This window comes from Nanorana parkeri, unplaced genomic scaffold (genome assembly GCF_000935625.1).
Source record: "Nanorana parkeri isolate BGI_ZX_2015 unplaced genomic scaffold, ASM93562v1 scaffold285, whole genome shotgun sequence".
Classification (NCBI taxonomy): Eukaryota; Metazoa; Chordata; class Amphibia; order Anura; family Dicroglossidae; genus Nanorana; species Nanorana parkeri.
This window is the reverse complement of record NW_017306553.1, coordinates 646649-662707: the sequence shown is the minus strand read 5'-3', so window position 1 is coordinate 662707 and position 16059 is coordinate 646649. Positions and strand designations below refer to the sequence as shown.

Below are 16059 nucleotides of genomic sequence, written 5' to 3'. Positions count from 1 at the left end.
CATCCGGGTTTACCATGATTTTTGTGTGATTTTTTTTTTTTAACGAACTAGGACCTAGGTCTGCTTGATAGCAGAGTATTAGGCAATAAAAACCTCATGGCTAAATATTACTATCACTATAGAAGATAAAACATGCCTGATAGCTTAGCGAATTCAGCCTTTTTTATTTTATTAAAGGTGCAAGATATAAGTTAAATATTGTTGAACTGAGCCAAAAATAAAAAATTGCTATTATGAGTCATAAATATATAACTAACAAAGCAAATGCAGCACACTTGAGCTATGTTTTACTATTTTTTATTTATTTTTTATTATTTTTACATAGTGTATGGTATTTTTCATCGCCATTTTTGGTTGTTGGCATTTCTGTGAAAAAAAACAAGAGATTATAAAGTAGGGGAAGATTAGCCACCGTCTCATGTTCTATTACAGTTTCTGTTCCTATTGGGGAAATATATTTCTATTTATCCTAGTAGTAACCAAAATTGAAGAAAAAACATTTCTAAACTTTTGAGTTGTCATTGGAACAGCAGTAAAGGGAAAAATCTTCCAACGGGGCCACATTTTGCAGTGACAGCTGTCTGAGAGAGAGGATTCCCTCAATTTTGAGAGATTTGCTCCCACTTCCACATGTGTTTTCGGGAATAGGAAGAGAAGGTAAATCTACCCAATAGGGCACAAAGACACAAACAGGGGGTTTAACCATTCCACATTCTATCCAAAACTAGAAAAAAGTTTTGGCATTTGATATGTTTTAACAACATGCTATATGCAGACCTCTTAACCACATACCTACCAAAAGTCCCAATTTCAGCAGAACCGTTCTCTTTTACTGATCTGAATACGGAGAATTTTTTTTTGAAAGTGGTTAGATATATGGTAAGCGTGTATGCTGATTTAGTAGACTTGGGACTTAATGAGGTCTGTATAGTAGTGTTTTTTTACTCAAGATTCACACAACGTTCACTCTAATGCACACATTTTCCACCCAGGAATCAAATGGAAAAACATGTGAATGTGCTTCTGTGAAAGCTGTGTGGATCTTGGGTGAAAACATTGATGCATAAACCCCAATGTGTCTCTTTTTGATTTTAAAAGGTTTCGAGTTTTGCATCTATTCTGAATGGCATAAAAGGGTGACGCTTAGCAAGATACTTTGCTATAATAAGAGGTTGTGCGGACTGCCACTGTTCCTGGCAGATTTTATTTTATAATTCCCTTTTAATATAATTTACTTTATATTGTAGTATCAATTTTAAGACTTAGCGTCTGGAGATACAGGACTTGGTACTTTCCATGTTCTTTAAGCTGCTGTTGTTTTTAAAACTGTTCAGATATTAGAATTGACTATGCCATCATTCTACATACAGTATATAGATATGATGCAGGATCTTTTTTTTCCATGTGTTGTTTTAATGCATTTATATTTTTTCTATTTTACAATGTATAAATGAGACAATTTAGTTTTTTGATACAAGATAGATATTTCTAGACTTATTTCAGTTTTAAGGGCTATGATGTGCTGTAGCACATAGCAATTGAATTTTATCTCATGTAAGCACTGAACATGCAGAATAACGAAGGATATAAGATGATTGGTGCGTGCTGTTTTCTGATATTTTACATACAAATGTGGATAATTAACTTCTCTTATTTGATCTCTTTTGATTTGTTGGGCCGCCTCGTGACTCTACGAGATGTTGAAAGGTGATGCGAGGTGATGCGAATCTGACACTGCACTGTTGCCCTTCTGTTGTCTTGTACCAGTCTTGCCACTCTCCGTTCTGCCCTAACATTGACTAGTCGCTGACGGCCACAATTTGCACGTTCAGACCCAGATTTTCGGCTGGCAGTCCAGTCTTTAAACACTTTAACAACAGCTGCTCTTGAACATACTCGCTCCATGGCTCGCGCCAACAATCATCACACGTTCAAAGGCTGTTAAATCGCGTTGTGTACCCGTATCTTCAGAAACAAATCATTACTAATGTTGTGGTATACAATCTGCTTCCCTATTTATAATGGTCTGGCCTTCTAGCAACTTCAGCACGAAATTATAGCTAATTTGCCTACAAACGTCAGGTGGTCATAATAAACTGGCTACTCAGTGTATGTTTTAATACACTGCCTGTCCCAAAAAAGTCACACACTCTAATATTTTGTTGGACCACCTTTAGCTTTGATTATGGCACCCATTTGCCATGGCATTATTTTGATACGTTTATGCAAAATCACAACATGTAGTTCCACTCAGAGCTGCATTAATTTTTCACCAAGATCTTGTAGTGATGATAGGAGAGTCGGACCACTGTGTAAAGTCTTCTCCAGCACATCCCAAAGATTCTCAATGGGGTTAAGGTCTGGATTCTGTGATGGTCAATCCATGTGTAACAATGATGTCTCATGCTCCCTGAACCACTCTTTCACCATATGAGCCCGATGAATCCTGGCATTGTCATCTTGGAATATGTCCAATGTGCAATCAGGGAAGAAAAAACCCATTGATGGAAAAACCTGGTCACTAAGTATATTCAGGTAGGCAACTGACCTCATTTGTTTGGGGACATAACGTTGCTGAACCTAGACCTGACCAACTGAAGCAAACAAACCATATATAACACGCTCTGAAGTCCAGGCGGTGACTTTTTTTTGGCCAGACAGTGTATATGGCAATGGATTAAAAATGCTGTGAGGTATACAGAACAATACATTTTATTTATACAGAATTGTCACTTTACATTTCTCAGAAACCCTGTTTAATGATTGCTGTTTTTGTGCACATCATAGATATGTTTGATATTTTTTTAATTCTAAGAATATTCTGTTTTGCATGTGAACAATATTTTTTTCTACCTCTATTCACCTTACACTAAAAGGTACATTTCTTGTGGTGTCCCAAACACACCAGCTGTGAGACTTCACCATCGAGTTTCAGTTAGTGGTGAGGAAAGAGGATGGCATTTTCTATGGGAATTGCTTTTTATCTTCGTAACTGTCAACTGGAAACCTCAGTCGCTTCTCAATTTGAATATCATTTTTTTTAGACATTTTACCTCAAGACGTTACTTTATAACAGTTAAAATCTGCACTTTGTGTTAAGCCTCCTATCTCAGGATTCTGTTCTTTTCTTTTGTGGAAATTGAAGTGCCTTTGGCTTTTTTGTTTGTAAAGAGTACCTGTTTTGTTTTTTAAGCCATTTTAAGCTTTTTTGTGGGTTTAGTCCCTGCTAAGTTGATATATGACATTAATTGAAGCAGTGGTTTGGGTCAAAATGATGCCTCCTTTGTAAATAAAGGGTATGGCCTACGTTTATTGATATGTTCACTGATAAGGGTGCAATTTTGTCTTTTATTGAAAGTATTTTAACTGTGATTTTAATTATCTGGTTGCTGATAAATGATCAAAAATCTGTTCAAAGGAAAAAATATTTTCCTTACTGAAGTTTTTTTTTATGTTGGTTATTGGTGCATGTTGAAACTATTTTTTTAAGTACATGCACCTTGTTTGAATTAGTATGCAGTAGGAAGAGGAAGGGGGATATTTGCCTTTACAAATTCTAAAAGCGTATAGGTAGATGTAATTAGCACATAGTCTATGTGTCTAAAGCTGGCCATACACTGCTCTATTTTTTTCATTCAACCCCCTGGCTGAACAAATAAAATAGAGCAGAGTTCCCCATCAACACTGTGAGTGGGTTGATTGAGGAATCCCCGCTGTTGCTTTTGTAGTCTGACAGCGGCCGCCGGCCACTGTCAGCATACCCTAACAGAGCCGGCAGCTCATTGGCTGGCGGCTCTGTTCATATGAAGATTTTGCGACCGGCTCCTTCGAACAGCTGATTGAGGGATGCTGGCCGAAAGGGTGCCGTCAGTGGCACCCACTGTGCGAATTTCAACTGGTTCCTCACGAACTGTCCAAAATGTGCACAATGTATGGCCACCTTTAGTGAGAAATGCGGCCCTGAGGAGCCTCTCAGCTGGGCTTAGCCTGACTAAGCAGCAAATGACTTTCAGGATTCCTTCAGAACTATGCATTGTGGCAACATGCTTTGTGGAAAAGCACTTCAATGAACAGATACTGTAGAACACACACTGCATTGATGTATTAAAAAAAATTCTGCAGTTCAGATTTTTCACCTTATGATGTGAGTTGACAGGCCATTCAAAAAGGCAACCCAGTACCCATTGGGCTGTCACAGTTTGGCCAACAACTTTAACAGTAGTTGGTTGACAAATTGACGTTCGTCAAGCTGAGTGGTGCCAGCAGGGCCATCTAAGAATTGAATTTTGGCCAATTCAGCAGGAAGCGACTGACATTTGATCCATGCGTCGTACAAGGACAAGGTTTTGGCTTCAGCTGGGCTATTTTTGCTGTGTTTCTGAAATTAAGTAAAGAAAGAAATAAATAAGTAATATTAAAATAGTATGTTGACAATATTCCAGATGTTGTTTAACCATTTTCTTGACAATGTTTGAATTTTTAAACCTGTTACATTTTAAAAACCATTATGACATTCTTGTATTGTTATTATTTTTTCAATAAAAAAATAAAAATCACTTCTGTGGATCTGTTTTTTTGTAAGAATAGATAACAGGATGATAAGCTTTTCATTTCATAAGTACCAATGCTGATGTGGCAGCGGTGAGAGGAGGTGGATGTTTGTGGGGTCAATTGACAACACCATTGTACAGAGGCACCAAATTAATTACAACATCAAAGGAATATGAGAAATGATACAAAACCGTAATGGTTCAGAAGTGTTTTATACAGTAAACTCCCCATTATCTGGCATTCACGCAACCAACACTCTCAAGCAACCGGCAAAACAAATCGAGAACATAATATGTCCTCCTTTTTTTTTTTTTTTGCTGGTGGCATGTTGCACATTAAAAAATTGACGGTTGCTTGGCGCACACTAAAAAAATGTTGTTAGCAACTTAATTTATTTAATTGCTACGAAATTCATTGTTTACATCTTGCTTCAGGCCAGTGGCTAGATTCCATGGTGGGCAGCAGAATGTAAACAATGCGGAACAATAGCCAGCCTGCTTTTGGCTATTTCAAATTAAAATAGTCAATAGCAGGATGGCTATTGCAACCATCCACTGAGCAGAGGAGCAGACCTGAGAGAAAACTTTCTCTCTTAGTGTCCGTTCCTCTGCTCAGTAGGTGAGTTCAATAGCCAGTCTGCTATTGGCTATTGCAATTTGAAATAGCCAAAAGCATTCACTCACTGCCGTTCGGCCCCTATGAGAATAGGGGCGAACGGCAGCGAGTGAGCTGCCAGAGCTTTGGCTCAGCAGATCCAGATGTTGGTGCCGTAGTCCTTCTGCACTCCAAAACAAAACACAGAGAGCGCCTCCATCGCGTAAAAACATTTTATTAAAACAAATGAAAACATGTGCAATGATACTCACAAAGTTCGAGTTAAAACAGGCATGAAATGATCTGAACACGAGGGACTTAGCCAGCCGGCTGTTCATCCTCCCTGATGGTTTACGTGTTTCTGAGGTCACGCCTCCTTCGTCAGAACCTTCTGCACTCTGGCTCAGCCGAACATGCAGAGCATGTTTGACTGACCAAAATGCAGCCGATGAATGGCTGATTTCAGCCGATGTGCGGCTGAAATCAGCCGCACTGAGCCGTAGTGAATAGCCGAACGTTGTTCGGCTCGGTTATTCACTCGGCTGCCTTTGACAGCTTTGTGAATAACCCCGTGAGTATCCCAAGACTCAAGAGATGATGTTCTAGTGCCGTTCAGGAACATCCTCTTTTGAGATTTGGGATCCTAAACATTACCAGGATCTCAATAGATTGATCGCAATGTCACCTTCACCTAGGTGCCATGGACGTAGGTCTATTTCCTGAGAAGATGCTCCAGAGCAGTGCAGGAGCATCACAAGAATTGGAATCCTTATGGTTCCTAGAATCTTGCTGGAAGGATGTTGATATCACGCTCCCCTAGGCGCTGTGGGCAGAAGCTGTCTGTTAGGTAAGTATATTTTCTAACTTTTTTCCTACAGCCGTGTATTTTACAGTTACATTAACAAATAATTGTTATTTCAAAGAACCATCTCATCAACCTGCACCCTGATATTGATAAAGCACCTAGGCTCCCATAACGTATAAGAGGACCAGCCAGTGGCCCTCTATGTCAGCTTTATCCCAGGGACATAATAGTAAAAGAAAAAAATTCAAATGGTCGATTCCTGTGATAATAATTGTCTGGAGTGGTTAGAATCACCCAGCTATGTGATAATCACCGGATTACATGGCTGACATAACCTGGATTGGGTGATAATAATCTCATATAGACCCTAACACCAGTTCTGTCAGTTTTTATTTCGCCGCAGAAAAATAAAAGGAAATCTTTGCCGTAATCTCTGTAAAGTAAAAATAACAGTTTTCAGCAAAGGATCTTGTTAATTAATAGGTTTTCAGTCTTACATTGATCAGTTGAGGCTTACACAAAGCTTCCTCCACCTCTGTACTCAGTTGGAGAATTAGGTAATTGCTTTAGAGGTTTGAAGCAACGGCGGCTCATGTGCAACAACAATAATGGGAATGTATTCCATTAACAAATCACATTTGTCTGCAGGAAAATCTAAAAGTTAATTTGTGAAAATGTCTCTACTTTTTTTTCTGCAATCAGACAGAAGAAACACTATATTAAGTTCGGAATCGGGTTTTTAGAGAGGTAGTCAGTAATAAAGCCCAACTCCAGTCAAAGTGTTTTTAGATTTAGCTGTGGACCAACCATGCGCAAGCTTTGCCTACGTGGGAGTTACGTCATTGGGGTCCTGCCAATCAAGACTTCAAACCTGGGAGAGGACCGGAAGAAGATGGAAGTGACCAAGTGGAGCATAGCTGCAGAGGATCACTTTTGTAGGACCGTGTGAAAAAGTGTATATACATGAAATTCTTTCTCTTCCATCTTGTTTTTGATATTCAGCCATTTTGTATCTTCTTCTAACAACCTTTTTTAACCTCTGCAATTAGGTAGTTAAACTGTAAGCATGTACCAGAGGCGGTTCGGAGTTGCATGAACGGTCCCCATAGCAATGCATTGGATCGTTCATGTCGGCGGATCCGTGTGGCCAATTCCGTGTGCAGCCGAACCTCCCTGGTGTGAACTGGGCCTTAAGCTGAGACGTTTATCAGTTTGAATTCCTCGCATGATCATGCTAAACAAAAGGGCAATATCTTATACGACACATAACCTGTCGAAGACATGGAGCAAAGAGCAAAATTCACTATGCAGTGACAAATAAGCTATAAGAATTTTAAAATCTGCCTGTGTGCCCTTTTGGCAAATCTCCCCTTCATGTTTGGCCTAATATTTGTTACTGGGGATGCACTGATATTTCTACCGCCGAAACATTTTGGCCGAAAATGGTACTTTGGGCAAAATGCCAAAAGTACAATTTTTTGGCAGAAATTGTAGTGCATCCCTGGTTTCTCTCCTCCTTGCTGGGTGGTGCACTGTGTCCCCGCTGACACAGAGCAGCGTCCAGCTGGGAGGAGAGACATTGTCAGGAGGCCGAGCAGGGCGGGAAGGAGAGCGCTGTCAGCACTGACACAGGAGGCTGAGCTCTCCTCCCACACCGCCCGGCTCAAACTTCTGTGACAACAAATCAAGATGGAGAGCGAGGCAGGGAGGAGCCAGCTGTGTCACAGGAGGCTGATCTCTCCTCCTCCGCTCAGCCAGCCTCTTTCACAGCCGAAGAAGTCAGGATGGAGAGCGGTTACAAGCACTTAACGATCAGCTGTTTGATGAGTGTTTGTAAATAATTGAGGACATGTTTACTGTGCCCCCAATTATGAATGAACAGGAAGTGCTCTACATCTACACCACTTCCTGTTCATTCATGATTGTGGACATAGTAACTCATACAGGGGCTGCAGAAAAAAAGATTGAGGCCTGTTTTTTAAAATCTCTTTTTCTATTTTAAAAGATAAATATCAGGGGTCTGTTTAGACCACTGATATTTTCCCAGAGCCCAAATGTTCCAATACCTTCCCTGATACCAGAACTTCCGGTCAGAGGAAGATTTCCTGTAACCGGCAGTGCCGTAGGAAAACATGGAGGCGGCTTCCCGGCCAATCAGCCTGAAGGGTTATTACTCACCACCTGGCTTCCTGATAGGCCAGGAAGCCGGTTTGCTGCTGATTGGCTGGGAAGCCGGTTTCCCGGCCAATCACAGTCGATCCGGCCAAACAACATGGAGACGACTTCCTGGGCAATCAGGAAACCAGGCGTCATGTCCTTACCCACCACCCTTCTTCCTAATTGCCCAGGAAGCCAGCTCTATGTCAGCAAAAGCACTCGTTTAGGTACTCGGTATCGGTGAGTACCGAAAGCAAAATATCGGTACTCGTACCCGATATGGAAAAAACGCTATAGGTGCATCCCTACTGATATACTGAATTCATGTATTTCATATACATTTAACTAAGAAAAGACCAAATACTTTTCCCTGTTGGTCTTGCTTTTGCTGCCCCTGCTGCTCTGCCTTCTGGCACATCTACCCCTATTCTTCTTTTCCTCCTTCACTTTGCCAAAAAATCAGTTGACCCCCTCAAATCCAAAAAAAGAGCTGAAGCTCTAATGTTTTGCAAGATAATTCTCTGTGCCTTCTGTCTCAACATTTGGCCCTGCCTTGTGTCTCTGCTTTTAAGCCTGTGCTTTTTTGAAAATGTGGTGCCATTGGCCAATTTGCCCAAGACTCAGGGTGCAAAGTCCAAGTAGCCGCCTGGCAATCACCAAGTCTTGATGCAAATGATGCAATATTGCACGACGCCATCCGTGATCATTACTGCGAGCACCACCATTTACTGTATGGTCCTAAACGATGTAAGGAGTGCAGGGGACACATCTGGACACTGGTATTCACCAACACACTTTGCAAGGAATGATGGACTTTGCTGTAGTCCGGCTCTCAGGTTGTGGCCTTTGTGTTGACCTATCTTGGCCTAATTGAGCAGCTTACATACTCTTTAGCCTCGGCTTTCTTTTTTCTCTATTACATCTGAAAAGAGTGTAACGCTTTGTGTGAATGGACGGGGGAAGGGGGTGAGCATATGAGCATTCCAACTGTCTACCGATAGTAGAACCTGGAGAATGGGCCATCCCGTCACTGTCCATCCAAAACTGAAATACAAGGATGGAGTTAATCCTCAAAAGATCCAACACACATAATATGTTTTGTTATTTTTTATTTTTTTCTTGAGTTCTCCTTTCAATCCACTAGCAGATCCCTGAGATTAGAAGGCTTTGTAAACATTTCGACCCAATCAAAACGCAGAAACTCTTGTCGGGATCTGAGGTCAACTTTTGCTACCTGTAGGACCCTACAAAATATAAGTAGAAGAGAGATGTCATGATATTCTGCTAATTAAAATATTTCATATTATTTGTTAAAAAGAAACCAACAACAACACTATCAACTTCTCACAGTGTGCATTACAAGCTGCAAGTCAGGCAGAGCCTGTTTCATTGTTTTATTGGTGGTATCATCTAGCTCTTTCCTCCCCAGCCTAACTGTGCCTGGGCCACCCTTTCATTCATTGGATTTCAGTTGTTTCAATTATGGAGGCTCAGCATCTTATGTGGGCGTTCCCAAGGGTGGTCTGCATGCAAACACCATGAAGACATTCATTCATGAAGCACTTTCCAGTAAGCAGGTAAAAAGGAGCCAGAAGAATGTCTCAAATACACTAAAATATGTAACCCCTGCATTACTGTGGTCATGATCTATCAGTTTTTAGGTCATGGCTTCCAAGCTTCTCAAAGCATATCCAAACCCAAGGATAAAAGTATAATATATTGCAGCTTACCCATCTTTTGATTAGAATTATTTTTTTGGGCTTTGTATTCACACACTTCCTGTCCAAAGGTGGCAACGCTTACTCACTGTATTGTGCAGGAGCACTGTTGCCATTCTGGGATAGGAAGTATGTTAAAGATGAACTCCGGGCTTTTGAAAAACATTGACCCTTGCATTGGGGCGACTGCAAGGGTCAAGTGCTTGTTTTGGCCTAGGGGCTAAGTCCAAGTACCGCTAAAGTCCTAGCGTCTAATACGGTTCCATTGACTTTCATGGGACATGAGAATGCCGAGGGACATTCCACTATCAGAGTGGCAGAGAGGTAAGAGCTGACTGCTGTGGGACCGAGGATCAGTGCTTGACCAAAACAAGCGCTTAAACTTTGTAGTGTGGGGGTAGCCCCACTGCAAGGTTTAATCTTTAAACTGCCTGGAGTTCTTCTTTAAGATTATAGACTTCTAATCTTCATGATATAGAGGGGAGGTGTTCTCCCCTCTGTTATCTGACCGATAACAGTCAGCAGAGGCAGAGTGCATAAAAAGCTAACATCTCAATGGATTTCTGGTAGGATCAAAGGCTATTTTTTTGCTCTTAGTGAACAGATATCACAAAACGCTTTCAATGGTATATTTAATGGACCAAAAGTGAGCAAATAAGAGAAGTTTATTGTTAGGCTTGACATACACTTTACTCTCTAGTTGCAAAATAAAAATGTAATGTGAATGGAACATTGGAGTACAATTACCTTTTTATTATTAAAGCTGAACTCCATGCAAACAGCTAAATACACAAATAAAATACATATATGGGAGCTGTTTTTTTCCTGCCAAATGATTTCTGTTTCTCTTTTATTTTCTCTGCTGCGGTTATGAAGAAAATTTTGAATAAAAGTTATACCTGCAAAGAGGAAAGTCAATACTTCCCTTGTTGCCTGCTGAACGCTGCTCTAATGTAGAGAAGTTTCCTCCTAAGACACTTTAAAATTTGACACTTCTGGGAGTGTCAGATTATGCTCAGCGGTTCTTCCCACCAACTCCTACATCACTTCTGCATTCTGTAATGACAAAGGGGTTGGCTGGATAAACCACTGGGCATGGTGGGGGACACCGGAGAGATACACTCCCAGAAGTATCAAATTCAAGAGGACAGCGTCATTCAACCTGGAAGAGTTCAAAAGGGGTCTGAGTAAGACCATCCTGTGAGCCCAGGTTGTTATGGGCCCGCCCCATGGGGAGGAGTCATCACAGCACCCTGCACTCAAAGTGTAATGAGAGCAGTGGCTTTAATGTCACTTTAATTACTATACCAATTATTATCATTAAAATACCCAATTTATAGAGTGCTTTAACAATGCAACTATGTTCAAAACAAGAAAGCCCATGTTCCTTAAAAATTACATCTGGTGCTCAACTTTTGAGGTTTTCTCTAGTTGCTGCCTCCTAATCAATCCTGCCTGCTCTTGGACTTGACAGACTGGCTCATGAATTCCATTTTAATTTGTCCACCCCTTGCCTAGGGTGCCACTTATGGTGGTGGAGGCACCAAGTCTATAGTTGATATGTAATGCAAAATCAAAACATTCTGCAAAGTGACCACAAGTGCCTTGTTCTGGGATGTTCTTCATACCATGATCGGGCGCTGCTCAAACAAACGTCATAAGGCGATATCGGAAGGAGCATCTCTGCAGAGAGCCACCTGCAATTGCTCCCCAGCTCCCTCCACAACGATCTGCAGTGCCCCCCGGCCCCGTTCATAGTCTCCTGCTATGCCTCTAAAACAGCTTCCCAGCCCTAGTTCATCTTCTTGCAAATTCCCACTTACAGTAATGCAAAAGATGTGAATAACCACAAAGTGTAGGGGTTTAGCTACGGGGCAACCATAGGCAGGGCCAGATTAAGGGCATCATAAGCCCGGTGCTGTCGGACAGGAAGCCGCAGAGGCAGCCCCATGAGGTCGGTCCTAATATGCCTGATGGGAGACCGCTGGCACCCCTGCCTAATTGTGTTAAGCCTGGCCGGCCCTGATTGCCATTGGGCGTATCGAGGTGATCCGGGCTGGCCAGGCCTATTTTCAGCGGTGCGGGCCTGGAGCTGGCGTTCCAGTAGTCCCTACGTTAATCCAGCCCTGACCATAGGCAGGAGATAAATGCCAGTAAACCAAATTAGAACTACGTGACGTGTATGCAAAATTTTCATATTTTACTAGACTTTTAAATAATTTTTATGTACTTTAAAATGGGGTAATTAATGAGACTTCATCTTTTAGATGCTCACTTTATTATCTAATTAAAGTCAAAGCTGTCATAATTGTTCTGCATTACCTGGCAGTACTTTCTAAACAAGCCATGATAAATAGTTTCCCGATGAGGAACAAAGCTACACTATAGTCTTAAAGTTATTTACTGTCTCAGTACACTATCTATTTACCCCGAGCAAATCCTAAATGTTAGCAAGCTCCTTTCTAATCACTTAGACACCAAAGACTTTAGTCAAACAAGCGTCTGAGGAAAGATTTTTTCACCGTTGACATTCTGTTGATAGATGCTTTTCGACCTACTTTCTTCATTGAAGGCTTATAGACAGGGACCATCTTTTTGGGTGTTTGCAGACCTCTTTCCAATTTAGAATGGTAACTGCAGAAATATTTGACGTTGTTTTCAGACAGATGGACAAGCATGCTTTCTGAGAGATCCATACACTGGGCATGGACCCAGTGTCCTTGATCACTGGAGCAGTAGATCATGGCTGGTTTGTTGAGTTCTGTGGAATAATACGGGACCCAGGTGTTCACATTCAGATCACAGCCAACACAACATGTGATCCAGTAACCCGCCTCCGACTCGTCCTCTTCGTCATCTTCGTTGTAGGTGTCATCCCCATAGAAGTTGAACTCTTCTGAGTCTTCCAGTGGCATGGAGTCTTCTTGCTCTTCCAATGACCCTTGGCTACACGACTGCATCAAATGTTCCTCACTACCATGGTTCAGTATGTAAAAGAAGAAGTTACTGTCTGAGCTGTGATTCTTGTTGTCTCCTGGAATTCCAAGGAGAACAACTCCATGTCCCATATCGGCACCAAACCAAGTCTTGCTTTGCTTAACATCTCCTGTCCAGTCTGGTGTCTCCATTTCTTGGATGTCTATGGTGTCATTACTTATGGAGACCTTGTTACAGGCCATTCTCTTCTGGCTGTCAGACTCATATCCACCAACAATCAGGAATTCATCTGGGCAAGTATGAGTCACGATAGCACTCGAGACAGGGACGCGACCTTCTAAAACTGTGCAAGTTATTGCTGGACTTCCAAGCGGGAGGTCTACTTTAATCTTGTAGATGTTTGGAGACCTCATGTTACTTTCAAGTGTATGACCACCTATTATGTAGACTGTATCATTTCTTGATACTGAAACATGAAAAGAAAGCCCATCTTGTATCTCTTTGATGGTGTACGCGGTAGAACAGCCAAACTGAAGGTCAATCAGGTAAACGAACGGCTGGCAGTCAGTGACACTGTTCCATTTTTCCGTAATCCTCTGCTTCAAAGGTATGTAAGATCTTCCACCAAACAGCACCACAGCGCTTTTGCCTCTGCTGTAAACGACATTCATGGAATGACCATACCGAGCTTCGGGAATGTCACCAACCAAATCTTTTTCTAAACAGCACAGTAATGATTTCTTGTTGGCCGACGGAACAAAAGACATGACGTATAGTTTTTGAGACAGTTCATTGTTTGGCGTCTTTCCACCATGGATAAGATATTGACTGACTTCGCCTCCTGGGCTCTCAGGGAAGCTGGTCACAGCTGGGTGCCTCAGCGGAGGGAGGTAGCAAGATTCCTTGGTGAACGCAGTAGGTCTTAATTTCATCTCATTTTTTTTCAAGTCCACCAGGAACACGCCTGTTGGGCACGCCCTCTTCGGCCAACCTTTCTGACCAAAGAAATAGACATGGCGACCAAACCGAAACACGGAAAACCCTGGCTGGATTAGAGAGCTGTTAGACGTGGCAACAACTGCTTGAAGGGTCATCACACCTGAGGACAATCAGAAAGAAAACGTGTTATATGATCATCATACATAACATAAGCAATGTTCTATGATCAACCATGGAGCATCTACTACAGTATATGTACCTTACCTGTTTCCTGCAGGGTCCAGTTTTTACCCTGTTCATTTTTTTTAAATGATCAGTTTTCATTAGACATGTGCACAACAAAAAAATGTGTTTCCAGACAAAACAAATGAAAACGAAAAACATTTTCATTCATTTTGTCAAAGGAAACACATTTTTATGCTGTTTCGGATTCGGAGGCAATGAGCCTGCGAATCAGAAACCGCACACTGAAAACACAGAACGAGCGGCGGCCATATCGGCCGCAGGAGCGTTCTGCGCATATGCGCACCACCATTTTGGAGTAGATCTTGGTATACACCGAGATGGCAGCACCCGCATGTTCGAGCGATGTCACCGTCATGTGCCAGTATGGCCACCGGGTGTTCTGAAAACGAATTTATGTATGCCCGAATATCGATTTAGTATACATTAATGGAGAACTATGAGGTGAGTGCTTTTCACTCACCTCATAGTTCTAGGCGACCTGTGACAATGAGACTGTTACAGGTCGGCTCAGTAGATCGGGCGGTGAGCGAACACATGCCGGCGTTCGCTCACTTCTCCATCCTGTCACGGCTCTCTGCCGTGACAGGGGAGGGGATGGATTCCCCCCTCCGATCCGCCAGCACTGACTGGCGGAACGGACGGGGGAGGGGGCGAGTACAGCTGGCTCTGCCTCTAGATAGGCAGAGACCGCTGTCAGTCACGCAGCTGGGCAGAGCTACAGCTACAGCAAATCAACGAAAATCAATGGACTTAGCGGTTCGTCCGAATCTGAAATAACAAATTTAAAGGAGAACTATGGGGAAAAGCCCTGACCCCATAGTTCTCCTTTAAATTTGTTATTTCAGATTCGGACGAACCGCTAAGTCCATTGATTTTCGTTGATTTGCTGTAGCTGTAGCTCTGCCCAGCTGCGTGACTGACAGCGGTCTCTGCCTATCTAGAGGCAGAGGCAGCTGTACCCGCCCCCTCCCCCGTCCGTTCCGCCAGTCAGCGCTGGCGGATCGGAGGGGGGAATCCATCCCCTCCCCTGTCATGGCAGAGAGCCGTGACAGGATTGAGAGGAGAGCGAACGCCAGCATGTGTTCGCTCACCTCCCGATCTACTGAGCCGACCTGTGACAGTCTCATTGTCACAGGTCGGCTAGAACTATGAGGTGAGTGAAAAGCACTCGCCTCATAGTTCTCCTTTAAGTTTGTGTATAGCCAACACTTTTTTTTTCTTCTAGTTTTGAATAAAATTGGGAAGCGTTAGAATACCTGACAAGCTTTTATTGCCATTTATGGCCCCAGTGCGTAGTTTCTCCCTCCCGGTAACCACTGACCACATTGTCCCGTGACCATTGGTAGTACAACAGAAAGGAATAACAAACTGAAAATGTCTGAGTTGTCACCAGAGCAGGAAGTGAGTGGGATTTCTTCCAATTGGGACACCTGTTTGGGTGACAACTGTCTAAGATGAAAATTCCCCTCACTTTAAAGAAGAACTCCAGGCAAATGATAAATTGACCCTTGCAGTGGAGCTACCCCCCGCACTGCAAAGGGTTAAGTGCTCGTTTTGATCAAAAATGGTGTAAAATAAAGACGATATCCTTACCCAGTTCTTTCTTTCTGGGAAAAAAAAGTGCCAGATTTCACGGCACCTTTTTGCCCACAAAAATCATGTGGTGGCCATCTTTATTGTGGGCAGGGACGCATGTGCCGCTTGTGGGCATCTTTCCCCCGTCTCCATTGATTTCAATGGGCGCCTGCATGTGCGACAAACGCGAAAAATACGTTTTTGTAACAAATTCTGCTACACGAGTCCCATTCCCCCCCGCCCCCCTTTCCTGGACACGTTTGGTGTAAAATTAACCAATAATGGTACAGAAAGCATGTTGCACGCTTTTGACTCGTTCAGCGAATGCGTGTCAAAATGTGCCTTTTTTTCTGTGCTTGGCGTGCGTTTACGGAATGTGATGGTGGGAACATAGACCAAGGGTAGCAGAAACTCCTTTTAACTACTTGGACCTGTACTCGTGCCCCTGAATAGTCAAAATATTTTTCTTTTCAGAGAAAGAAAAAAAAAGAAAAAGAAAAAAAAATAAACAAGAAAATAAATAAACAAACAAATAAA

General features: G+C 42.3%; 1 protein-coding gene across 1 annotated transcript; it reads right to left on the bottom strand.

The window, feature by feature from the left end:
• Positions 1-12311: 12311 nt before the first annotated feature.
• On the bottom strand, positions 12312-13856 carry RAG2 (recombination activating 2). The gene has a single exon (XM_018557480.1). The coding sequence runs from the start codon at positions 13854-13856 to the stop codon at positions 12312-12314; it is 1545 nt and encodes a 514-aa protein (XP_018412982.1).
• Positions 13857-16059: the final 2203 nt, after the last annotated feature.

What these genes read in the sequence shown, in the direction of transcription:
- RAG2 (XM_018557480.1), bottom strand. Translation starts at nt 13,856, where the DNA reads ATGACCCTTCAAGCAGTTGTTGCCACGTCTAACAGCTCTCTAATCCAG.